Here is a 27,580-nt window from a genome sequence, read left to right on the forward strand (position 1 = left end):
CGCGCGTTTAGTGTCGTCCCTGATTAGCATGTGCATACTTCAAAGGCCAATCTGAAACGACACTTTATGCGTGTACATTTAACCATGTTTTTTTCAGAGCGCGATCTATATTGAAATAACATCACCATAGCCATACTCACGTGTTCGGCCTCGAAGACATCAAAGAAGGCCCGGTAGATGTGCCACCTGTCGTAGAAAAACTGGTCGTTTACGCCCCTGTTCCGTAGGAACTGCACGAGGCCGAATCTGGTTAATAGAAGCATGCTCCATAAATAAGCCGGTTTTAAAAGCCTTGTTCACATTTTGTCAAAATGAGAATTTTCAACCTTTTGTCACAGATTTTAAAAGTAAATGCACTTTACGCACATGCTTATAGCCCAGTTTTCTCAGAAAGATGCTCATATGTCAATATCTGATGCGAACCTAATTTCTTAACACGACCTCATACCTGCTAGGGAGGTGAAGGTTGACGGCGCCCATGTTCGCCCAGCTCCACCACTCTGTCGGTGCATCCGGGTCCTAAGGAACAGAAAATTAGATTCTGAATATGTGGCTCGTTAAAGGGGAAACTATGCTTAAAAATCGCATGTGCGTTAAGTTTCGTCAAAGCCTTTGCGACTTAAAACACCAGGATATGAGTACGAAATCATTGCATCACTTTGCGACTTAAAACACCAGGATATGAGTACGAAATCATTGCATCACTTTGCGACTTAAAACACCAGGATATGAGTACGAAATCATTGCATCACGTACAAATAATACATTTTGTGAAGAGGATTTATAATGAATTGTCATTGTTATGAAACATATACATTTGAAGTTAAATGGCACTATTTCGGAGAACGTTAAGATTGCATTTAACTTTCTTATACAAACGCTTTCTTAATTTTGTATTTATAAATTGTTTATCGAATCTTGGCTAAGCTGGCATATAGTTAGATTTCAAAGCAATATTCACACGTACCTTTTCATATTGTCCATTCACTATTTTGAACTTGTACTCCGGTCTGAAAAAATGAAACCTCACCCTTTAACAGCTTAATCAAAAGCCAACACATTTTCAGTTCACTCGTTTTGTTTGTGGGGGCGGGGGTTCGTTGTTATGATCTGAATAGCATGCGTGAAATAAGTTAATTATAAGAGTGTCTATGTACTACATATAATGTTAATTAAAACTGTACACATGTCGGACAGGTCTATACGGTAATTGGCAAAGCAACCAAACTGTGAGAATTTGTTGCGCATGTATTCTTTTCGTAAATATAACGGTCTGAACGTTTCCGATCAAATACTTAATTATCTATATAACAGATTATCACCTATGTTTACGGCGTCGTCCCAAACATCACCCGAAAATGCTGTCCTCATACATTTATTCGCTAATAGTGATTATTAAAATCTTTATTCGATGTCAAAACATTCGTAGTTACTCGTTTACTGGTAATATATATTTTTTTCTCATACAAAATCGCATGATAAACAACATTATATGAGCATCATTCTAAGAAAACTGGGTTGAATGCCCGTGTGTAACGTGTCGTGCCAGATGAGCCTGTATAGGCAGGGACGACACTTTCTGGCTAAACGAGATTTTCGTTAAGATGATATTTCCTTTACATAAACAATTTCACGAAAGCGGAATTTTTCGTCCCAGATAAGCCTTTGCAGACTGCACATGCTAATCTGGGACGACACTGCGCTTCTGCATTACGCCCAGTTTTCTAAGAACGAGGCTCATATAATGCATTAAACGTATGTTTTACCTCGCAAATATAAAGAACCAAGCCTCGCCATTGGTCGGGGTAGGCATTGACCGGGTCGTGTTCTCAGCCAGGGCTGCGAAGGAAAACGACATCTCCGCGCTCCAGAAAGTACCTGGAAAGAAACGAAGGGTTAAGACTCGTACATACACCTATTAATAATAGGTGTATGTACGAGTCTTAACCCTTCGTTTCATCATAATAGGCTATTATGATGAATCATAGCGCTGGTTGCTTTTGAGATAAAGACGAGACAGACGATAAACCAAAACCACTAGCCGCGTTGAAATAATATGACATCGTGTTAATAAAGCATGGTGTAAAGACGATGTAAATCAAAGGACTAGCACTTTGGTGACGGATTTCGAGGTCTGATACAATATAAGCATTTACTGAATTGATGGAATAAGTGTAAAATCAAAATTGATAATGTATTTATTTTTCATTCATATTTTTTTTAATTACATGGATATGACAATTGTGATGTAAACTTGCAAGCGAAGGGAATTGCAAGCAATACAACACCGCTTTTCCTTAAAACAATACACTGTCAAAAAAAATGCTTACCTTTCTTGGTAGGGTCGTAAATCCCGCCGTCAGTGTACGTGGCCTTGACGATTTGGCTATCCCACTCGGACACGGCACTGTCATTCTTGCACGGGTTGTCCATGTACGCCTTCCTCAGCATTAGGTCCCAGCTGACGTTCCGAACACTGATCTGCATCTCCGTGTAGCTAAAATATGAGGTATGGTGGGCCTTATGGAACTACTTGAGTATGACTACATTATCGTGAATGATGCTTATATCTATCAAATATTAATGGTAGTCCAGTAAAGAAAGCATATTGTGATTACGATGCAATGATGAAAACATATATATTTAAAGTATTGCTTTGAACGTTCACGTGGGTGGATTTCACAGAATTTGTCAGTAAAAGGGGCGTTTTTTACAGTGTGAGACTTATTTTTTACATTATCAAATACAAGGAACACCATATTATACATACATATTCATATTTTTGAAATATCACGTTTCTAACAAGTGAATTCAGATAAAAATGTTTTTAATGACGTTGCATATTTAGTAATAAAGTATACATCGCCCGTAAGTGTATCCAATCGGTCTAAAGAATAAGGATTTGCTACAAACATCTATTCAGTTACACGGGATTGCAGGCTATATGATTTCTACACGTTTTGGCAATGATTATAAACATATTTACCGGTAATGTAACTTACTTATGTAAACTGCCGTCCGGAACGGCGTACACATTTGAGATAAAGAAGTTCAAGAATTATAATATGTGGTTAATAATAAACATGTATTTTATAGCAGGTATTCATATATTTATGTGTATATGTAATTGCAAAATATCCATTTTGCCTGAATATATGAATACATTTCTTTACGAATAAGCATTTGTATAATGGTGAAAGTGTAATAGGATACTTACCTCAAATGCGTTTTCCCTCCAAACTAAAAAAAGAAATATTAAAACGATTATAAGGTCACATATATCTCCTAAAAACACGTACAAGTATATGCTATTTGTATTGCATCAACATTTTCAAACAAGAACGTCAACAATCAAAGCGCCGTAGGCGCTGAAGGCCTGGGGCTAGATTTAGGGTGCTGGGTAAGAAGTGTAGTGACTAAACTGTAGTAAATGTAAACGGATCCACGCTATTTTGCTGCCAGATACAGTGTACATGTATGCTGATGTTATGAAGTTGAAGGTTTTATATGATACTCGTGCTTAATATGTTTATCTAGTTTTAAACACTTCGACCTTCAAGGTAAGGTCATTCAATGGTCAAGGTCATCATAAAATAGGTCAGTGGGAAGGTCTTGTCCAAAGGGGAGATTTGGACAAAAATAAAGTATATCCAATCTTGAACCACAAAGTTAGAGCATGGTCCAGCCTTGTCAGGATGGACTTAACAGGCGAAATTGAGCAAGTATTGTAAGTTTGAAGAGGATATCTTTGATAGTCTTTGCGGAAATTGACATTTACAGACAACTAAACAAATGCGGACGCCGTCTACCTGGCTATGACAATAGCTGTGGTTTTGTTCTATAAGTCGAGCTAAAAAGGGAGATATTAATTAAGTTATGTGTGACTGGTAGACTATTTTCAGTCAATATAATGACAATCATGGCATTTTGAAAGGTAAGTGCTAATGATAATGAAATGTTTGAAAATGGTTTTGAGATCAATCTGAAGGCAGGGAAAAGTTACCAATACCATCAAAATAAATGAACAAGTACTTAGTGCTGAGATCAATTTAATGAACACAATGTTTCAACAACCTGTAGAACATGGAAGGTAATTGTTTTTAACATCAAAGCTTAATATAACTTGACATAATGAACTAACTAATACTAATCTAGCTCTACAAAATGATTTTAAAATGTTTGGAACAAGAATGGCATCATGCAATTTTCGTTCTTTTGTGTGAGTATTAACATATGTACTGTAAATGTACAAGGGCTAAACAACAAAGATAAATGCACTAAAAGTTTCAAATGGTTAGACAAAAAAAGGTATTATAAGTCTTTTTTATACAGGAAAGTCACCTAAAACATACCTAAGCAAAAACATTGAAAAGTGGTTGGGACGGAGATATTTATCTTAGCGGACAACATACAAATAAACAAGGCATCGCTTGTCTGAGTAAAAGTCATACAGTGGATTACTTGAACGTAATAATGATTGGCAGACAAGCAAGTATAGATATAACAAGGGCTGTTTGTAAAACATGCATGCCCCCATATGGGCTCTAAGTTATAGTGACAGCCATTTTGTAAATATGTTTTTTGTCACTGTTACCTTGACCTTTGACCTAGTAACCTGAAAATCAATAGGGGTCATCTGCGAGTCATGATCAATGTACCTATGAAGTTTCACGATCCTAGCCATAAGCTTTCCTGAGTTATCATCAGGAAACCATTTTACTATTTCGGGTCACTGTGACCTTGACCTTTGACCTAGTGACCTGAAAATCAATAGGGGTCATCTGCCAGTCATGATCAATGTACCTATCAAGTTTGATGATCCTAGGCATAAGCGTTCTTGAGTTATCATCCGGAAACCATTTTACTATTTCGGGTCACCGTGACCTTGACCTTTGACCTAGTGACCTGAAAATCAATAGGGGTCATCTGCTAGTCATGATCAATCTACCTATCAAGTTTCATGATCCTAGGCATAAGGGTTCTTGAATTATAATCCGGAAACCATTTTACTATTTCGGGTCACCGTGACCTTGACCTTTGACCTGAAAATCAATAGGGGTCATCTGCTAGTCATGATCAATCTACCTATGAAGTTTCATGATCCTAGGCATAAGCGTTCTTGAATTATCATCCGGAAACCATTTTACTATTTCGGGTCACAGTGACCTTGACCTTTGACCTAGTGACCTCAAAATCGATAGGGGTCATCTGTGAGTCATGATCAATGTACCTATGAAGTTTCATGATCCTAGGCATAAGCGTTCTTGAGTTATCGTCTGACAACCACCTGGTGGACGGACCGACCGACCGACAGACCGACCGACCGACGTGAGCAAAGCAATATACCCGCTCTTCTTCGAAGGGGGGCATAAAAATACAAGAAACACAATAATTGTTAACATTAATGAACGTTTACGGTCCGAACATAGATAGTCGGAGAGGATTTCAATATTGTTCTAAACACATTATTGGAGATAAAAGAAATGGAAATCTTTAAAGTACCTTGGGCTATTTCAGGTTGTATTTCATGCAGTTAAAATTCAACTATCGAGTGATCAGTCATAAATCCTGGTTTTATGTTGCATGTTTCGATAATGTTGCAACAGACTCGCATATTAAAAAAAATCTTATCTCCAAAATATTGCTGGTTTTGTGTTTGAGTGCAAGGTGTATTTTTTTTCATTATGATTAACTGTATGCCATATGTTTATGAAATTGTAGTTTTCAATTATGTTATTCAAAATGTTCTTTTTTTTAAAGTAAATAATAGCTTTTGAAAAGATACACAATATCAAACACAAATATAACAGGTAATAACCAATACAGTTTAAGATAACAAAGATGCAAATCCACACACCTTATGGGAAATAATTAAAGGCAAGATACTTAACACAACAATAAGATGCACGTCATTTAAAACAAGAAGGCCGTTAGGCCCTAAGGCGCTCACCTGAGAGCAAAAGGTACTAGACTATTCTGGACAAATGCAAGCTGATTCATGAAGATTAGACCAAAAAAGTGACTTTCAACATGTTTTTTTCTATATTTGACCTAGTGACCTAGTTTTTAAGCTCATATGACCCATTTTCAATCTTCGCTAAGATTTCATTGGGACAAAATAATGTTTTGACCAAGTTTCATGTAGATTGGCCAATAAATGAGGCTAAAATAGCGTCAACAAGTTTTCAATAAAGCCATATAAGGACAACTGCCCCTCCCCCCTTCCGGGCGGCAAGTTTCATGAAGATTGGACCATAAATTTGACTTTTACAGTGTGAACAAGTTTTACTATAGCCATAATAGGAAAACTGCCCTGCCCCCTGGTGGCCATGTTTTTCTTCCAACCGGAACCATTTTTGAGCTTGTCAAAGATTTCATTGACAAAAAATGTAACTTCTAGAGTCTTAACAAGGTTTTATAACAGCCATATTAGGAAAACTGCCACGCCCCCTGGCACGCAGGTTTTTCAATGACAAGAAGCATTTTCAAACTCGTCCAAGATATTAATAACACATGTTTTGACCAAGTTTCATGAAGATTGGACAATAAATGTGACCTCTAAAGTGTTAACAAGGTTAATGTTGACGCTGCATGACAGACAACGCACAAAAGGCGACCACAAAAGCTCACCATGAGAAAGTTGTGCTCAGGTAAGCTAATAAAAAAAGTAACATACAAACTTGAAAATGAAGCTATACAAGTCATTGAAGGTCTTGAAAAACAGAAGAAAAACAAATTATACCAACTCCATTGTAGAAGGAAATTCTTACAAAAATGAAATGTGAATCTCTTTGAGATACACATGCATGCCAAATATCAAGTTGCTATCTTCAATATTGCAAGAGTATTTATAAAATAAGCGATTGGGGCCACATATATTTGACCTCTGACCTTGAAGGATGACCTTGACCTGTCACCACTCAACATGTGCAGCTTCATGAGGTACACATGCATGCCAAATATCAAGTTGCTATCTTTAATATTGCAAAATTATTTATAAAATAAGCGATTTGGGCCGCATATATTTGACCTATGACCTTGAAGGATGACCTTGACTTTTCACCACTCAAAATGTGCAGCTCCATGAGATACACATGCATGCCAAATATTTTAAGTTGCCATCTTTAATATAGCAAAAGTTATTGCAAAATGTTAAAGTTCGCGTAAACAAACCAACAGACAGGGCAAAAACAATATGTCCCCCACTACTGTAGTGGGGACATAAAAATTATAATAGTAGGTATTTATCTCACACACTTCAATGGCATAATACTTAGAGCACGGGCACAGCATGTTAAACACAATGAAAACAATACAAAATACTGTGCAAACATTTTAACATTTTAAAACGTAGAAACAAACACAAAACTATACACTGACTAGTAGTTAATGGCAAAGACATAACAAATCAAAGTCAAATAATAGAAGAAGCCTATTTTTCGAAACACTATAAACGAAAGAATGTTGAAAATTTACTTTACACTAAAGCTATATTAGGAAAACTGCCACGACCAATGGCGGCCATGTTTTTCATTCAACTGGGACCATTTTCCAACTCGTTTAAGATTTTACTGGGAAACATGTTGTGAGGGACTAAAAATGTGACTTCTAGAGTGTTAAGAAGGTTTTACTCTAGCCATTTAAGGAAAAACTGCCTCGCCACCTGGCAGCCATGTTTTTCAACCAATTGGAACCATATTCGAACTCGTTCAAGATATCATTAGAACAAATGTTCTGACTAAGTTTCATGAAGATTTGACAATAAATTTGACTTCTACAGTGTGAACAAGTTTTACTATAACCATAAAAGGAAAACTGCCCCGCCCCCTGGCGGCCATGTTTTTCTTCCAACCCGAATCATTTTTGAACGTGTCAAAGATTTTATTGGAACACATGTCCCGACCAAGTTTCATGATGATTAGACAAAAAATATAACTTCTAGAGTCTTAACCAAGGTTTTACAATAGCCATATTAGGAAAACTGCCACACCCCTTGGCACCCAGGTTTTTCAACAACAAGAAGCATTTTCGAACTCGTCCAAGATATTAATGGGACACATGTTCTGACCAAGTTTCATGAAGATTGGACAATAAATGTGACCTCTAAAGTGTTAAAAAGGTAAATGTTGACGCTGCACGACAGACGACACACAAAAGGCGATCACAAAAGCTCACCATGAGCACGTTGTGCTCAGGTTAGGTAAAAAAAAAACAAAAAACACACAAACTTGAGAATGAAGCCATAAAAGTAATTGAAGCACTTGAAAAACAGATGCATAAAAGAAACACAAATTATACCACCTCCATTGAAGACGGAAATTTTTACACACAAAAAAATAATAGAAGGAATTTATCACACACACCTCAAAGGCATATTACTTCGAGCACGGGCACAGCATGTTGAACACAATGAAAACAATACAAAATACTGTGCAAACATTTTAAAACGTAGTAGCAAACACAAAACTATACACAGACTAGTAGTTAATGGCAAAGACATAACAAATAAAAGTCAAATAATAGAAGAAGCCTATTTTGCGAAACACTTTAAATGAAAGCATGTCGAAAATAACAACCTCTTTAAAATAACACATCATGCTTTAAAGGAAGTGGAATAACAAGTATGTGAAGGATTACAAACTGAATATGAATATTGACAAGCTCGTTTAGAAATGCCAAATAACAAAAGTCCGGAATCTGATGGCATCACTATTGAGTGATATAAAATATTTTGGAACAATATTTTAACACATTTAACATTTTCACTAAATTATTCATATAACAACGGAGGAGTAACCACTCAAAAAGCAAAGTGCTAGTGATAATGAAATGTTTATAAATTGTACCGAGATCAATCTAAATGAAGGCAGGGTAGAGTTACCAACACATCGAAAAAAATGAACAAGTATTTAGTGCTGAGATGAATTTAATGAACACAATGCATTAACAACTTGTAGAACATGGAAGTTGATGGTTTTAAACATTAAAGCTTAATATAACTTTGCATAATGAAGTATTAACTAATAATCTAGTTCTACAAAATGATTTTTAAATGTTTGGAACAAGAATAGTATCATGCAATTATCTGTCTTTTGAATGAGTATTAACATATGTACTGTAAATGTAAAAGGGCTAAATAACAAAGGCAAACGCACTTAAATTTTCAAATGGTTAAGACAAAAATAGTATTTTACAGGAAAATCACCGTTACATATTAGCAGTTGAAAATAACACCCTTTTAATAAATAGACATCATGCTTTAATTGAAGAGGACCACAAAATAATTTGATGTCTGCACTTCCAGCTTGTTAAGTGAACAATCAATCGTGTCACATGTTATCTCCCATGATGACTCGAATAAAAAGCCTCAGACAATGAACAGGAGCAAAATACAAGTGTACAATTTCGAGTATTGAGTCTTATTCTTTAATCAACCATAATCTAATCTAGAAGTAAAAGTGCACTTTTGCTTTTCATAGATAAAATTTCAAAAGGACTTTTCGGCACTACAACAATGGATCATGTCAATTTTCTTGCTGATCACATGAATAAACTAACCATTTATAAGAATGGACAACTGTATGTCAGGTATTAAATATAACATGCTACCAAACAAATTTATTGACTGCGGATTGCAATCAACATCCTCAAATATGCACCAAGTCATTGATTATGTTACAAGTATTCTTATGGATCATTTAAGAGAAACCAGTAGCAAACATGATGAATTAGAAGAATTTAAGTTAGGAGTTCCAGATTTAATCAATGGAAAGTCGTGTACTCAATGAATGATTTTCTGTTTACAAGATCAAGCTTGTTTTTAATTTTAAAACTTCTAATTTTATAACTGAAAGATCCTTTGCATTTATACAAGGTCGAGTCTTTTCCTGTACCTATAAATGCTACATCACATGATCTGTAGATGAAACTCAAATATTAAATGTCCCTGCTTTCTTATTGATAACTAATGAGTGGCTAGACCCAATTAAACTGAATGTGTAGGGTCCAGTCTCAAGTATTGTAAAAATAATTTTGCCTAATCACTTCTTCATGTTGTATATTGGCAATCTTTGCAAATGTCAAAATCAAGCAATTATATGCGTAATTTCAGGTATGTTAAATGCCATTATACCTACAGCAAACACAACTATATTTAAAACCCTATGAATACATCTATACATATCCAGGTGACATCAAATTAACAAAATCAAATTATTTTTTGCCCATTAAAAGTTTTTAAGACTTGTTACTTAAAAAAGAACAAGGGCTGTTTGTAAAACATGCATGCCCCCCATATGGGCTGTCAGTTGTAATGGCAGCTATTGTGTGAATACGTTTTTTGTCACTGAGGTGGTGGTGCAGGTGGTGATGGTTTCATGATACCAGGCGTAAGACTTCTTGAGTTATCATCTGGAAACCATTTTTTTTCACTGTGACCTTTGATTTAGTGACCTGAAAATCAATAAGAGTCATCTGCCAGTTATGATCAATGCCCCTATAAGTTTCATGATCCCAGGCGTAAGCTTTATTGAGTTATCATTTGGAAACCATTTTGCTATTTCCATTCAACTATTTTACTGTTTCAGGTCACTGTGACCTTGACCTTTGACCTATTGACCTGAAAATCAGTTGGGGTCATCTGCTGGTCATGACCAATGTCCCTATTAAGTTTCATGATCCTAGGCGTAAGCATTCTGGAGTTATCATTTAGAAACCATTTTCCTATTTCCAGTCACTATGACCTTCACCTGTGACCATTGACCTCAAAATCAATAGTTGGTCATCTGCCAGTCATGATCAATGTACGTATGAAGTTTCATGATCCTAGGCCTAAGCGTTCTTGAGTTATCATCAGACAATCATGTGGTGGACGGACGGACAGACCAACACACCAACATGTGCAAAGCAATATCCCCCTTCTTCGAAGGGGGGCATAACTAGGAGAAGTAGGAGCTTGTTGTAAAAAGTATGAAAAAGTAGGAGATTTATAAAAAAAAACACTAGGAAAAACAAGGTAAACTAGGAATGCTGAATAATGTCATGTATATGTATAACAGTTTACTGAAGTTTCACTGAAAGTACTTCCGATCCTTTTAATTGCAGCCTTAAGTTCGTTTTTCGCTCTGCAAAGAAAGATTCTGGATCCAAGTCTTCTTCAAGTTCTTTTGGAAGGGCAGCCATTAATAATTGTGAAGGAATTGCCCTCACAGAGTCATCACTGAGGAGAAGTTCTGTAACGTCATCTTGTACACAGGCACCAATTACTGTAACCGTCACATGTACAGTTGGTTGTTCGACTTTCTGGAAAAATAAGGAAATTCTTTATATGGCAATACAAACATTACCTTTCAAGGATAAGGCAGCATCAGACATTAACAAAACAATAGAAGTTGTTTGTTTGTTTTAACGTCGCATCGACACGTTTAATGGCTATATGGCGCCTTTCCCGGCTTGTCATGGTGGAGAAAGACCCAAGGTTCCCCCTTGAGCATTTTTAATCATGAGCGGGCACTTGGGTGGAAGTTTTTTGTCACTGTGACCTTGACCTTTGACCTTAGGGGTCATCTGCCAGTCATGATCAATGTACCTATGAAGTTTCATGATCCTAGGCGTAAGCATTCCTGAGTTATCATCCGGAAACCATTTAACAGTTTCGAGTCATTGTGACCTTGACCTTTGACATAGTGACCTGAAAATCAATAGGGGTCATCTGCCAGTCATGATCAATGTACCTATGAAGTTTCATGATCCTAGGCATAAGTATTGTTGAGTTATCATCAGGAAAGCATTTTACTATTTCGAGTCACTGAGACCTTGACCTTTGACCTAGTAACCTGAAAATCAATAGGGGTCATCTGCCAGTCATGATCAATGTACCTATGAAGTTTCATGATCCTAGCCATAAGCGTTCTTGAGTTGTCATCCGGAAACAATTTTACTATTTCGGGTCACCGTGACCTTGACCTTTGACCTATTGACCTGAAAATCAATAGGGGTCATCTGTAAGTCATGATCTATCTACCTATCAAGTTTCATGATCCTAGGCATTAGCGTTCTTCAGTTATCATCCGGAAACCATTTTACTATTGGGGTCACCGTGACCTTGACCTTTGACCTAGTGACCTGAAAATCAATAAGGGTCATCTGCGAGTCATGATCAATGTACCTATGAAGTTTCATGATCCTAGGCATAAGCGTTCTTGAGTTATCATTCGAAAACCATTTCACTATTTCGGGTCACCGTGACCGTGACCTTTGACCTAGTGACCTGAAAATCAATAGGGGTCATCGGCCAGCCATTATCAATCTACCTACGAAGTTTCATGATTCTAGGTATAAGCGTTCTTGATCATCTGGAAACCATTTTACCATTTCAAGTCACTGTGACCTTGATCTTTTACCTAGTGACCTGAAAATCAATGGGGGTCATCTGCGAGTTATGATCAATCTACCTATTAAGTTTCATGATCCTAGGCCAAAGTGTTCTTGAGTTATCATCCGGAAACCATTTTACTATTTCGGGTCACTGTGACCTTGACCTTTGACCTAGTGACCTGAATATCAATAGGGGTCATTTGCGAGTCATGATCAATTTACCTATCAAATTTCATGATCTTAGGCCTAAGCGTTCTTGAGTTATCATGTGGAAACCATTTTACTATTTCGGGTCACTGTGACCTTGACCTTTGACCTAGTGACCTCAAAATCAGTAGGGGTCATCTGCGAGTCAAGATCAATGTACCTATGAAGTTTCATGATCCTAGATTCAAGTGTTCTTGAGTTATCATTCGGAAACCATCTGGTGGACGGAACGACCGACCGACAGACATGTGCAAAGCAGTATACAATGTACCCCCTCTTCTTAGAAGGGGGGCATAAAAATTCAACTCCCAGAGCGAGGATGGAACCTACATCTGTGAGAGGCAAGTGATCTTAAGTCAGCCACACAATGTCGAACGCTTCTTAAATTGAATTAAATTAAATCGTGATAATCTTGTGCAGAATCAGATTGATTTTTTATAAGAATACTAATTAATTTTTATGTCTAGACAGAGCAACTCGGGAATTTCAAAAAATGTTGGGGAAGGTACTGTATGGATTCTTTCAAATGGGAAGGAATGTGTTGTGAAATCTAGAATTTGGGAAAAACCTAAATAGAACATACTTTTACTCAGGAACAAGATACCTTTAGTAGGCCTTTTACATTGGCTTTTAAAGTTTTATACAATAACAACAGGTGACTCTTAGCATTGACTTGACATAGACTAGAAAAGTGTCCATAGGACACGGGTGCCTCCCTTCACAGCTTATTATTACATGATTAGCAAAAATCTTACAAGTCTTAATTCTCTCATATTAAAAGCAACATAAATTAACCAAGGGCCTTAAATGTTACATGGTGCGAATCGTCACATGATGAGCAACAAGCCTATTAAGTTTCGGGACTGTAGGAATAAACTCTTTTAAGTATAATTCTACTAAGTCAGGGGCTACAACTCTGCTTTACCAATTAAAACAAAACTAAATAAAACTCAGATGCACAACTTCACATAGTGAGCAATAATGCTAAGAAGTTTCAAGACAGTTACTGTAGGTCTTTTCTTTCTTGAAGTGTCAAGACTACGTCTTATACTTTAATAGATATGCGCAAACGTTGAGAGCCATTACTCTGCTTTCAGATATTGAAATCAAATGGAAAACCACAGGTGCACAAATTTACATGTTAAGCAATAATCTTATTAAGTTGCAAGGGTGAAGGTCTTATACTTGTGTAGATATGCATATCACAAACTTGTTTTCAGACGCACGGAAGTACAGCAAACAGACGGACATGGGTTTTGTTTTTTTTTTGGGGGGGGGGGGGGGGCACAAAAATAGGCAATTTGTCATGGTGTTCTGCCCACCATTTGTGCATCTTAGCTAAATTATTTGAAAAATCCTTAAAGTATGCAGTCAAAATGTTTACTTACAGTAACTGAAGTTGTGTAGGTAGAATTGAAGCTGGTTTCAGTTGTGTACTTTGTTTGGTAAGTGTGTATTGTCAAATCAGTGATTTTGACGAAATCCCCAGTTCTGACGTTTTTGTTAGTGTTTCTCCACAAACCCACTTTTACTCTGTCCACCGTTTCATCCTGTATGTAAATTGTTCTCATCTTTGTCGGACTTTTCGACTTTCCTACCAGGATGTCGCGCTCTTCTTCATCCTGTATAACATGATTACATACATATTGAGTTATTGGCAAAATGACAACAGCTGTCAGTAATGGTGTGCATGACTTGAAGGATATACAACATGCTGACCAATATTACTGTTAACTTGCATGTCTTTAGCTCAAGCATTTTGGAGGATCACGCGACGCAGCATTTTCGGACAGACACGCCCACAGACAAGTTTCATTAAGAATGAACAATAAATGTAGCCTCTAGAGTGTAAACAAGGTTAATGTTGACGCTGCATGATGCATGGCAGACAAATGGCGATCACAATAGCTCACCATGAGTATGTTGTGCTCAGATGAGCTAAAAATGGAGTGTAAAAGGGTTAAGATTAGTCATTACGAGCTGTTTTTATGGAGCGTTAATTGTATAAGGCCTAACGAAAAATTATGTTTATTTCCGGTTACCCGATCGACCGTCAGAGTTTACCCATGACTGCAATTCTTTTATTAAAAAATCGTGAGTGGACAACAACGATATTGTTTGACACTATTTGGTCCCTATGTAGATCTTAAAAGGCCTGAACTTTAAACCACGCCGCTATCTTTGAAAATGGCCGACTGCTCAAGCGTAGTAGCTTGACAAGAAGGCAGAGCTGCCATTATCTTCCACCATTTTGGAATTCAGGGTAGGGGAAAAAAATCCAATGACAAGGCAGAGTCATGTTTATATCTAATACAACCCGACTTGTTTTAAAATGTTAATACATTTTAAACATTATTTCAAATTATTGTAATTTAATTTTCGGTAGTTTTTTTTATTATTTAATTATAAAAACCGATTGTTCCCTCGATGCGAAGTTTGACAGCTTTGCATTCATTTAAATGTAAATGTTTCAGTGTTTTATTAAATGAAATCGTAACCTCCAGTGTGAAACAGTACTTGATTATCACAAGAAGGTCAGTATCTGTAATATCTTGATTTGTTTTGTGCGGTAACCTCCAGTGTGAAACAGTACTTGATTATCACAAGATGGTCAGCATCTGTAATATCTTGATTTGTTTTGTTCGTAACTTTCATTTAAATTATTTGAATCATGTTGGTACAATATGAGTACGAACATCTAATAATTCCGAACATTTTCGAACCAAATATAAATAAATATCCGAACCTACTGACCCTCATTGTTTTGAGTGTGTAACCGGAAACATACATGTTTTTGTGTTCGGTGTAAGGTAAATGTGCTAGTTACAAATGCATAAAATCACCATACACAATATGGCAGATGACTATTTAGTAACCATGTTTGAACAGGTTTAACATGTTGGTGCATATTTATACAGTAATCTACTATGTAATTTTGTATGGAACACATTAGGGGACTTAAATGAAATGAGCGCCATCGCAATAATTAGACATGTTTTGCAACCAATTCCAAAGGTATTATAAGTACACTGTATTATGTGAATATTGAATTAACCATAAAACTGGGAATGGGCATTGTGTTGTTGATTTTCTAAAACAAAACTGTTCCTTTCATGAATTGAATTTATGTTTGTAATGATTTATTTAAAATTCAAGCTTAATAAGTAATAGGATATTGCTTATTAAGCTTTAAGTTCATTTTAATTGTAGTTTTCAACTGTGTGTGGCATGGACAGTTTCATTTTATGAAAATTATTAAAAAAAAAAAAGATGCGTTTGTGAAACACAATGTCCCCCCCCCCCTATATGACGTTTGACTTTGAAGGATGACCTTGACCTTGTGAAGGATGACCTTGACCTTGACCTTTCACCACTCAAAATGTGCAGCTCCATGAGATACACATGCATGCCAAATATCAAGTTGCTATATTCAATATTGCAAAAGTATTCATAAAATAAGCGATTTGGGCCACATATATTTGACCTCTGACCTTGACCTTTCACCACTCAAAATGTGCAGCTCCATGAGATGCACATGCATGCCAAATATCAAGTTGCTATCTTCAATATTGCAAAAGTATTTATAAAATAAGCGATTTGGGCCACATATTTTTGACCTCTGACTTTGAAGGATGACCTTGACCTTTCACCACTCAAAATGTGCAGCTCCATGAGATACACATGCATTCCAAATATCAAGTTGCTATCTTCAATATTGCAAAAGTATTCATAAAATGAGCAATTTTGGCCATATATATTTGACCTTTGACCTTGAAGGATGACCTTGACCTTTCACCACTCAAATGTGCAGCTTCATGAGATACACATGCATGCCAAATATGAAGTTGCTATCTTCAATATAGCAAATGTTATTGCAAAATGTTAAAGTTGGCGCAGACAGACCAACAGACAGACCAACAGACAGGGCAAAAACAATATGTCCCCCACTACTTAAGTGGGGGACATAACAAACAGTTTTGTAAAAAAAAACATTTTAAATGATGCTATTATATATGAAAGTATCTATTTTAATTATTATTTGTCAAACTAAATCAATACAACATGTAAAACTGCATATTATGCACTGTTGAAAAAACAATGTAGTACCGTATTGATGTCCTATTTCAACTCCACAAAATACTGTGTTATTAGGAAGTATAATTAAATTAGGTTTACAACTAAGAAAACTAGATCTTTGTCACAGACGTGATGAATACCCCCACATGCTGTATGGACACAGAATGTTTTGCATGTTGCCTTCACAAAAGCACCTTGATGAATGTTGAAAAACGCACTAAGTGACCCTGTGACCTAGTTTTTGACCTGGCATGACCCACATTCGAACTTCAGTCTTGGATTCCACTCGACTGATTACCGAGTTATGATTTTTGCGTCTGTCGAGTTAAAATTCCAAGCCAGTAGCCTGGTCGTATAAGTGCTTTTTTCGTGTTTGAACTTAGTTACATGGCCGAAATAGCTTCCTATTGTTATAGCTTCCTCGGCATTCCGGAAATTGTTTGTTCGGTACCGATTGTGCCCAGGTTTTTATTTTTGTTTGATTGGCTGGTGATGGCCATACATGAACGATAACTGACGAAAAGTCCTTGCTACTTTCCTAAAATCTTACAATGTCCACCATCTTAAAATATTTTAAGTGATAGATTTGCAAAGTAAAGCACTGCACTATCAGCTTAACATATTGTAAAGCAAATGCTAACAAAATTATCTATTTATCACGGATTTTCTAAGAAACGTGTTTTCATTGTCTGAAATTAAACGATATGCACATTTACTTCATGTGCAAAACACATACATCTTTCGGGCATTCTTTTTCTTGGATACAGTGTTTTTCGTCGATGATAATTATTTTATTTTTTATTTTCGACTTTCTTTATAACATTTTCTATACAATACAGATGTGGTGATACGAATGGTCTGGTTTATACTATTTTGCATTGTATCCTTGAGTTACCAGTTTCAGTTGATGTGTAACAAACAGTTGACAATATCAGATTAAAGAATACATATTAACCCTTTGCATGCTGGGAAATTTGTCATCTGCTAAAATGTTTTCTGCTAAATTTCTAAAATAAGAATTTTCTTTGATTTTTTTTTCAAAGAATATTATCAGAATAGCAAACAGTTTGGATCCTGATGAGACGCCACGTTCTGTGGCGTCTCATCTGGATCCAAACTGTTTGTAAAGGCCTTCAAAATTCGGTTCCCGTACTGAAAGGGTAAACCAGTAATTGCAACTAGAAAGATAAAGGGCTCTGCCCTTTATTGTGGTTGGGGACGTGCGACACGTGACCCTCAGTCTTATTTTCCAGATTTCACGTTTGGGACAATTGACACCCCTGCTATAGAAGCCTATTCAGAAGTAAATCGGTAATCTCCATTGGGCACTCATTGAGTAGATGCTTATTGAACAGTGTAGTAAGTTGATCTCTCTAGACACTTTCACTAGTATTATTACCGGATGGAGTGGATTAGGTCCAAGACTAACATATTTACAAATGTCACAGAATTATAACTCTAATTCGGGCTACGGTGCAGTAGTAAGAATTGAAAATGATAAACAAATTTCGTCCGCTATTTTTATTCATTTAGTCCATCAAAACGCGGGGTTTTGGGGCGGAAGCCCCCGATACCAAGGAAATCGAAAAGAAAGGATTTGACTTACTTCTCACCAAAATGATCAAGATACAAGAGGTTTTACGCCTTTGTACAGCTGATCAACCGTGTCTTTGATTGTCGCAGTCGGCAGTCCATCGAGCCAGTGTCAACTTCTTCGAGAAGTGGACACTAGTCACACTCTTTTTACACATTTCGCCGTAATCCAATACATTCAAATTACACAACCAAAAATCCCCCACCGTCGTCACTTTTGCAGACATTTCTTAAATCATCGTAAAAGAAAAAGAATACAATACTTGCTAACAGTTGTACGGTTGTTTTGCGTTTCATTAAAAGTAAACCAATCAAATGCCACTAATTGGTCACGTGATTAGAAACGTAGAACATCGTCATCAAAATGGAATTTCATTGATAAAACGGAAGTGAGATTCTCTCATGAATATGCAAACAATAATAAAAACTATGCCGTATCCAATGCTTAGGCCTTGCTTCAATTATATTTTTTTACACGTTTTATGACACTTTCATGTTATATAGTTATGTTCTGTATTCACAATGCGGGTTATTGAGAACTTCTTTGCAGGGACCTATTTGTTTGTATAGGTCCCTCTTCTTTGATTGTGCATGAATGACCGCCAAGTGGTAAATCGGACTTTTCCAAATTCATTCATTCGCGGTTGTTTTGGCAGCCAGCCAAGTCAGCTCATCTCAAAAAACGATTTAAGTACATTGGCCTAGGGGCTTCGCCCCAGGCCAAAAATGATAGTGCACATTGCTTTAAGCATAATGATTCCTGTAAGAAATTTAATTGAATTTTCAACAATTGCCTGACATTTTTTTAATGAATAAGTTCCAACGTATGCAAAACCAGTTTATAAAAACACGTGGGCACAAAATATACGCGTTGAACATGGATATATTTTATCGAGACATTCAAAGTAAAAAACAGCCTGTTCTTCTTTGTTATATCATCGCGTTTAAATATTTCTATCATCATACTAAATATGTTTCAAACTCTGATTTGGTTCACCAAAGTTGCGAAAACATAATCATTATGTACATTCTTGGTCCCCGTATAGTCTGTACGCTACAAAACCTACCCTAAGTTGCGATATTTTGGTCATGTAACGTAAACCTTGCATAGGATCCTTACTCTGTGAAGACTGGACTAAATGAATGGGCGTTAAGTGTCGTCCCAGATTAGCATATGCAGTCAAAACAGGCTTATCAAGGACGACCCTTTCCGCTTGTATGATTTGTTTTCATTTAAAAAATGTCTCTTCTTAACGAAAAATCCAGATTAGTCGGAAAGTTGTATCTCTGATTACCCTATGCGGACTGCAAATGCTAAACTGGAACGATACTGTACGCACATGCATTAAGCGCCATTTTCACAGAGCGCGGCTCATAATTACGCCTTACCCAGATCCTCATCCTGTCGGTACGTGCCCCAAAAGTCCGTCTCCTGCATCCGGGCACCCACGTAAAGACGCTCATTGTCCCATCTGACCTTGACCTTTGTGTCGAAGTAGGGGGCTGGGTAGGGGGGGCCGCGGATGTCTGAAATAGAAGCTTAATGCAGTGACTTCGATTGAATCTTAACCAAACTTTATTTTGTTTATTAATTGTATGACTTGCAAAACTATAAGTATAACCACGATGATATTATATATAAGTCATGGTTGATACCACGATATGACCAGTTACGACAAAAAGGTAATTTCAGACAATATATTACAGTTGATAAAACCAAAAACCGTGTTAAATTCTCTTGTTATGCCTAGATTGGACCACTGTATCTTTCTGCTAATCGGTATGTCAAAATGCTAAGACATTTCTTACCAAACTACAAATGGTCCAAACTAAAGGAGCAATTATCGTTGCCAGGACTTACCGCATCGACAAAATAACACAAACAATCAAAGAGACTCACGATGCAATATCGTATTGGCGTTTAAATATTGACATAAAACTTTTTATCATTAATCAACCAAGCTAAGTATAGAGAATGATACCTCACAGAGAAGTCTACCGTATAACATACCAGTGAAGCTCTCGGTCCAGGGTACATCCCCCCAGGCCGGATCATCGAGCTTTCCGTCGATATTGATTGTCCGTCCGTTCAGATGGTAGGCAAGGTAGGTGCGCGGTAGGTCAGCGTTGAGGCAGTCACCGTTTCGACACGTGGCGGCTATGCATTTCTCCAGGTACCTGAAACAGTGCGTTTAAGAGTTTCTGTTTTAAACGTTACGGATACTCGACCGTTCGTTCAGATTCTATGCAATATAGGCGAGGTATACGTTCAGGAAAGTCGCTGTGTCAGGAAAGCGGTTTCCTAGGTGTCTTGTGAAGAAGGTCGCAGTTAAAAACAGCATGTTTTAGAGTCTATGAATACTCGACGGTCAGTTTAGATTTAAGGCAACGCTGTTGAGCGGGAGGTCCGATTTGTGGTAATGTTTTTATTTTTTGCAACATCGCCTACTTTTTCAACGTTCCTTAAACGTTTATAATATTGATCTATTTGCAACTAACAATTTCACACCTTTGGTTATTGTATAAGTTTTGTATCGTATTGAACGCTAACATAAGGTGCTGCAAGGTAAAAACAAACCTAGATTTCAACCGGAACTCTCCGAAACAAAACACGTACCACACAACTACCTTAAAGGGACTTGTTAACAGACCACTGACCTTTGGATTAAAACGCCTTCATCACTGAGCAATCCTAGCTATTCTTTTCTTTCAAGCATTTTCATTCCAGCTATTACTTAACTGTATGAATTTTGTATTGTTTAAGCAATCCACATAAAAAACGTCACGATAGCAGAAGCGCTCTAAATTATCAAGTCCTTTCCCATTGGTAATGATTTATTATTTTGCCAATTTCTAATGATCAATACCCAAACACAAACATATATTTTCAGCATGCTTTCACGTCATTAATGTTTTTCCGCTCTTTTAAGTGTTCTTTTTAAATATATGAACAAAGTTGACATTTCGGCCATCTTTGAAAAAGTACCACGACAGCGATTAGACCGACTCAAGTAAAACAAGTGCACGATCAGCGAATCATGACCGGCAGTCCCTCCAGGGGTTTCACTGGCCCAAAACAAGTTGTCGCCACTTTTTCGCGGCGTGAAAACTGTCGGTTATTTTGACCTTAATAAGAACCAGCATTTAAATAAACCTTACTACATTAATGTCATTGACTATATTATCACTATAAAAAGTATGTTATTACATAAAAAACAATAAGTACCTTCGTAGGTCATACCTTCATAAGTCTTGATAAGCTTTATTTGTGTATAAATAACATTGTTTCAACTTGATAACAACACAGATAACCAAAATAATGTTAACATCAATGCACTAAACATTATGCTGCATAAATGTTTCAAAATTAGTTATTTAAACATAGAATCACACCAATGTACATCATTTGAAAGGGAAAACGAAATATAAAACATCAGAAAATAAATCATCTCACTTCAAATTGTTAAACAGTTATATTTGGTCATTGGGACATAATATACTGTTTTTTTTATACATATGCTTCTGTTGTGTTAGTGGTGGATGATTTCCAGGTTCAATTAAATAAATGTTTTTCACGCCTCATTAGATATTGACATTTAGATATTAACCGAAGTGAAGTAGCCATGATCCTTATTGCAAGTCGAAGCAAACACGTATACATTATTTAAGTTTCTTTTTATTTTTTTTCAACCAATGTGTTAAATATTTTCAGAGCATGATTGTTTGTAGTTGCCTAATTCTTAGACCTCTGGTTAAAAAATATCGATTTGTAATATAATATAAATATATATGAGATCGGTGTATGTGCACATACCGGCACATACATAAGACCATTATTTTTACGCAATGCAAAACGTATGCAATTAGAAACATGGCAAAATCATGAATTTTTCATCAGCGGGGATATCTCAGATTTAGAAGGGCGTATTTCAATGGTTGAAATCATAAGTTCATAGAGAATACTAGGTTAGCGTTGAATACAGAGAAGTTTATGTTGCGAGGCTTAGAACGCCGGAAGCGCGAGCCTTGGCGAGCGCTTTCGGTGTTCGAGCCGAGCAACATAAACTTCTCTGTATTCAACGCTAATCCTAGTATTCTATTTATCCCATTTGATTTTTTCAACGTGACATTTAACATAAATAGATCTAATAACCTTAACAATAATTTTAATTCAGTCATAAAAGCGCTTAAAATCTAACAAATGTAACCATGCGTAGTGATATACATGTAATCTATTTGTTCTGGTGCGCAAAATAGTCTTTAAAAAATTCACACACAAACTGTAAAACACGTAAAAAATATCACCATATGCCTACATTCAATTTTACGCAGTATGCGAATTTTAACACATTACGACCGCGAAAAGAAGATTTTACTTTACTGTAATTCATTTTATTTTCGAAAGAAAATGATCAAAATCCAATATGGCGGCGATCGCTCCTGACAAAATGCTGTCGATGTCAACATACATGTTCACCATCGACGACCTAGTTCATGCTACCATAACTTTAAATGTCGCTTTTAATGATTTTTGACTGGCGCGACTTTGTACAGGTCTGTCAATACTAAATAAACTGTACGCTGAAGTTTCTTTAGCTATCGAAGACCTTGACAATTTTGACGAGTAAACAGACAATTGCAGCGACTTACACTTTATTTGACAAAATATACAGGGCAGTACGTTTTCCGACTTCGGACGACGAATTTAAGGACGCGCAGAACGTGTTTTTTATGTAATGTTATGGGTATGCCGTGTGTGATCCGATGCATCAATGGCGCCCATGTTAAAATCATTTCCCCGAGAACAGGGAACGACAAAAGTACAAACAAAAATCAAACACGTAAGAACTAGTATCTTACCTTTAATTATCCTTTAAAATCTATCTAATAATCCATTTAACTCAATAATTGACGATTTTGCATCTAGGGTCTTTAATAATTATTTTAGCATAGTTAGATAAAGACCCTTATGCCATTCTATCACTTTATTCAAATGAGTTTATGAACGCGATAAACATTCTTCTTCGTCACACGCTACGTCATGAACCGGAGCAGTTTATCTAATAATAGCCGTTGGTAAACTCGGTTGCATTTGCAGATTTCTGCATACAAACATAATTATGTTTAAACTTGCACAATGTTTTATTTATCTATGGTAAATGCCCTTATTGTACGAGAAAATAATTTAATATATAAATACACAAAGAATGGAAAACATTCCAGTACACAACAGATAAATGAGTACAAAATACCCGTGTACAAAATGAAACGTTCCCAATTCCAGTGTGGTGCTATTTTTACCATCTTATACTTTACACAGCTCTATGCCTAACGTGAATTAAATAGGAAAGCAAACATAGCAGATTATTCATGAACTGTGCGATATGTGTATGGCTTGTTGTACATTCTTAATATTTAAGTTAAATGTCAAAAGTATGTGCTTTGGTTATAAACAATGCACATTACACGAAATAAGGAAAATGTGATCAATTGACAATTCAGATATGTCGACATACAGTACAAGTAGAAAACATGTGAAATAAGTCGCGTTTATAATAAATCGTCAAAAAAATGGGGAAAATGACGCAATAAGTATGTCATTTTATGACGCCATCAATCAGCTGATTTATTATACGGATGGCGAAAATTATGTCATATGACTAGATTTAAAGGTTGAAGGTCGTATAATTTTGAAGCTTAAGTTTTGTCGACTTTGTTATAAATAAAAAATAACAAAACAAAAATCGTGTAATTTCATATTTTATTTCAAAATTTCTTTTGGTGAATATGTCATATATATGTTTTTCTGCAAAATATGCACATTTTCTTCTAATGGGTGACCTTAAAATTCGACCAATGAACCAAACAATATCGACCTAATTTTAGCGCATATCGCATGACGTCATTTAAAAAGTAGTCCGTGCACGCGACAGGTATATTCCACAGTGTTGAATACAAGCAAGTATATTCCACAACGTGTTATACCGTCAATGTCGCGGTGAAAATGGGATAAAACACTTTACTCCATTTTCTATAAATACTAGTCTGAACTGCATTTGTTTTTGTATGCGCAGAGGTAGATGTGTGTCTGGATTGAGCCGGGTTTGAACTTACATAAGAAACTAGTGTCGACTATTTTGAGCATCTTTTTGTGTAGGGCAATAATGCTCCAGCGAATTTAGTCCTTTATGAGAACGTAGCACTAAGGTTCGCTTTGAATTTCTTATTGATTTCAATAGGACTTTCTTCTGTCTATAGCCTTCCGAAATGATCGTGTGCAGAATTCATGTTGAACATTTCGTCTTACCGTGAAGCTGTTCACTCATATACATTAAACAATATCCGATTAGAATGACCCATTCGGGAAGTCCAACTTGTTGACGCACTCAAATATTAAGCAACTTTTTAAATTGGTAATATTACCAAAGAATTTAGCCCATATACAAAGTTTCTCTAAATTCTTTGCGCGTCTAATAAATAAGACTAACATCCGGGTAACTATTGATATGATAAGTAGTTTTCTAGCAGGCTGTCCTGTTATCGCAGTGGTTGGTTCTATGACGTACCACGAGGATCTAAAGTCACGAATTCTTCCTTAGGATGATATAAATCTTCCTTAGAAAGATTTAAATCTTCCGTAGGAAGATTTATTTTTTTCCTTAGGAACAATTAAATCTTCCTGATGAAGATATAAATCTTCCTAATGAAGATATAAATCTTCCTTAGGAAGATTTGATTTTTCCTAAGGAAGAATTCGTGACTTTTTACCCTCGTCATGTTAATTCTTCCTGTGAATTTCGAATTCTTCCTTATGAAGATTTAATTGTTCCTGCAAATGTTATCGCCAATCAAGGCTCTTCTAAAAATAACAACCAATCAAAATATGCGTTATATTTCACGCGCGTTATTCAACATCTGAAGCGTAAAGAATGAAAACGGATTAGGTCATTTGTCGCTATGGTGGCCATTATTTATGATAAGCATTATTAAGCATTATACGCGTTGAAAGAATTGTAATGTTGATTGTATTTATTTGAATTTAGGATATTAGGTCATACCTTCATAAGTCTTGATAAGCTTTATTTGTGTATAAATAACATTGTTTCAACTTGATAACAACACAGATAACCAAAATAATGTTAACATCAATGCACTAAACATTATGCTGCATAAATGTTTCAAAATTAGTTATTTAAACATAGAATCACACCAATGTACATCATTTGAAAGGGAAAACGAAATATAAAACATCAGAAAATAAATCATCTCACTTCAAATTGTTAAACAGTTATATTTGGTCATTGGGACATAATATACTGTTTTTTTTATACATATGCTTCTGTTGTGTTAGTGGTGGATGATTTCCAGGTTCAATTAAATAAATGTTTTTCACGCCTCATTAGATATTGACATTTAGATATTAACCGAAGTGAAGTAGCCATGATCCTTATTGCAAGTCGAAGCAAACACGTATACATTATTTAAGTTTCTTTTTATTTTTTTTCAACCAATGTGTTAAATATTTTCAGAGCATGATTGTTTGTAGTTGCCTAATTCTTAGACCTCTGGTTAAAAAATATCGATTTGTAATATAATATAAATATATATGAGATCGGTGTATGTGCACATACCGGCACATACATAAGACCATTATTTTTACGCAATGCAAAACGTATGCAATTAGAAACATGGCAAAATCATGAATTTTTCATCAGCGGGGATATCTCAGATTTAGAAGGGCGTATTTCAATGGTTGAAATCATAAGTTCATAGAGAATACTAGGTTAGCGTTGAATACAGAGAAGTTTATGTTGCGAGGCTTAGAACGCCGGAAGCGCGAGCCTTGGCGAGCGCTTTCGGTTTTCGAGCCGAGCAACATAAACTTCTCTGTATTCAACGCTAATCCTAGTATTCTATTTATCCCATTTGATTTTTTCAACGTGACATTTAACATAAATAGATCTAATAACCTTAACAATAATTTTAATTCAGTCATAAAAGCGCTTAAAATCTAACAAATGTAACCATGCGTAGTGATATACATGTAATCTATTTGTTCTGGTGCGCAAAATAGTCTTTAAAAAATTCACACACAAACTGTAAAACACGTAAAAAATATCACCATATGCCTACATTCAATTTTACGCAGTATGCGAATTTTAACACATTACGACCGCGAAAAGAAGATTTTACTTTACTGTAATTCATTTTATTTTCGAAAGAAAATGATCAAAATCCAATATGGCGGCGATCGCTCCTGACAAAATGCTGTCGATGTCAACATACATGTTCACCATCGACGACCTAGTTCATGCTACCATAACTTTAAATGTCGCTTTTAATGATTTTTGACTGGCGCGACTTTGTACAGGTCTGTCAATACTAAATAAACTGTACGCTGAAGTTTCTTTAGCTATCGAAGACCTTGACAATTTTGACGAGTAAACAGACAATTGCAGCGACTTACACTTTATTTGACAAAATATACAGGGCAGTACGTTTTCCGACTTCGGACGACGAATTTAAGGACGCGCAGAACGTGTTTTTTATGTAATGTTATGGGTATGCCGTGTGTGATCCGATGCATCAATGGCGCCCATGTTAAAATCATTTCCCCGAGAACAGGGAACGACAAAAGTACAAACAAAAATCAAACACGTAAGAACTAGTATCTTACCTTTAATTATCCTTTAAAATCTATCTAATAATCCATTTAACTCAATAATTGACGATTTTGCATCTAGGGTCTTTAATAATTATTTTAGCATAGTTAGATAAAGACCCTTATGCCATTCTATCACTTTATTCAAATGAGTTTATGAACGCGATAAACATTCTTCTTCGTCACACGCTACGTCATGAACCGGAGCAGTTTATCTAATAATAGCCGTTGGTAAACTCGGTTGCATTTGCAGATTTCTGCATACAAACATAATTATGTTTAAACTTGCACAATGTTTTATTTATCTATGGTAAATGCCCTTATTGTACGAGAAAATAATTTAATATATAAATACACAAAGAATGGAAAACATTCCAGTACACAACAGATAAATGAGTACAAAATACCCGTGTACAAAATGAAACGTTCCCAATTCCAGTGTGGTGCTATTTTTACCATCTTATACTTTACACAGCTCTATGCCTAACGTGAATTAAATAGGAAAGCAAACATAGCAGATTATTCATGAACTGTGCGATATGTGTATGGCTTGTTGTACATTCTTAATATTTAAGTTAAATGTCAAAAGTATGTGCTTTGGTTATAAACAATGCACATTACACGAAATAAGGAAAATGTGATCAATTGACAATTCAGATATGTCGA

General features: G+C 36.0%; 1 protein-coding gene and 1 long non-coding RNA gene across 6 annotated transcripts in view; both read right to left on the reverse strand.

Annotated features, from left to right (window-relative positions):
• The window catches only part of LOC127857135 (uncharacterized), a 118,719-nt gene that overhangs the window by 71,934 nt on the left and 19,205 nt on the right, over positions 1-27,580 (reverse strand). Inside the window, exons 1-9 of one of the 5 annotated variants that reach the window (XM_052393507.1) lie at positions 26,930-27,428; positions 20,264-20,430; positions 19,642-19,779; positions 3,218-3,240; positions 2,331-2,497; positions 1,767-1,878; positions 968-1,010; positions 449-519; positions 141-246 (exon numbers count right to left, since the gene is read on the reverse strand). In XM_052393507.1, coding sequence (XP_052249467.1) covers positions 141-246; positions 449-519; positions 968-1,010; positions 1,767-1,878; positions 2,331-2,497; positions 3,218-3,240; positions 19,642-19,779; positions 20,264-20,308 — 705 coding nt within the window. In that variant the 5' untranslated portion in view covers positions 20,309-20,430; positions 26,930-27,428. Of the gene's footprint in view, positions 1-140; positions 247-448; positions 520-967; positions 1,011-1,766; positions 1,879-2,330; positions 2,498-3,217; positions 3,241-19,641; positions 19,780-20,263; positions 20,431-23,112; positions 24,292-26,929; positions 27,429-27,580 lie in introns of those variants that run through there. The other 4 variants (XM_052393509.1, XM_052393508.1, XM_052393505.1 and 1 more) reach the window with 4 other exon arrangements.
• Positions 4,033-14,199, reverse strand: LOC127857136 (uncharacterized). Its single transcript, XR_008038347.1, has 2 exons — positions 13,971-14,199; positions 4,033-11,301 (listed from the first exon to the last, which is right to left on the reverse strand). It is a non-coding gene; the product is annotated as an uncharacterized LOC127857136 (long non-coding RNA).

Source organism: Dreissena polymorpha, chromosome 14 (genome assembly GCF_020536995.1).
Source record: "Dreissena polymorpha isolate Duluth1 chromosome 14, UMN_Dpol_1.0, whole genome shotgun sequence".
Taxonomy (NCBI): Eukaryota; Metazoa; Mollusca; class Bivalvia; order Myida; family Dreissenidae; genus Dreissena; species Dreissena polymorpha.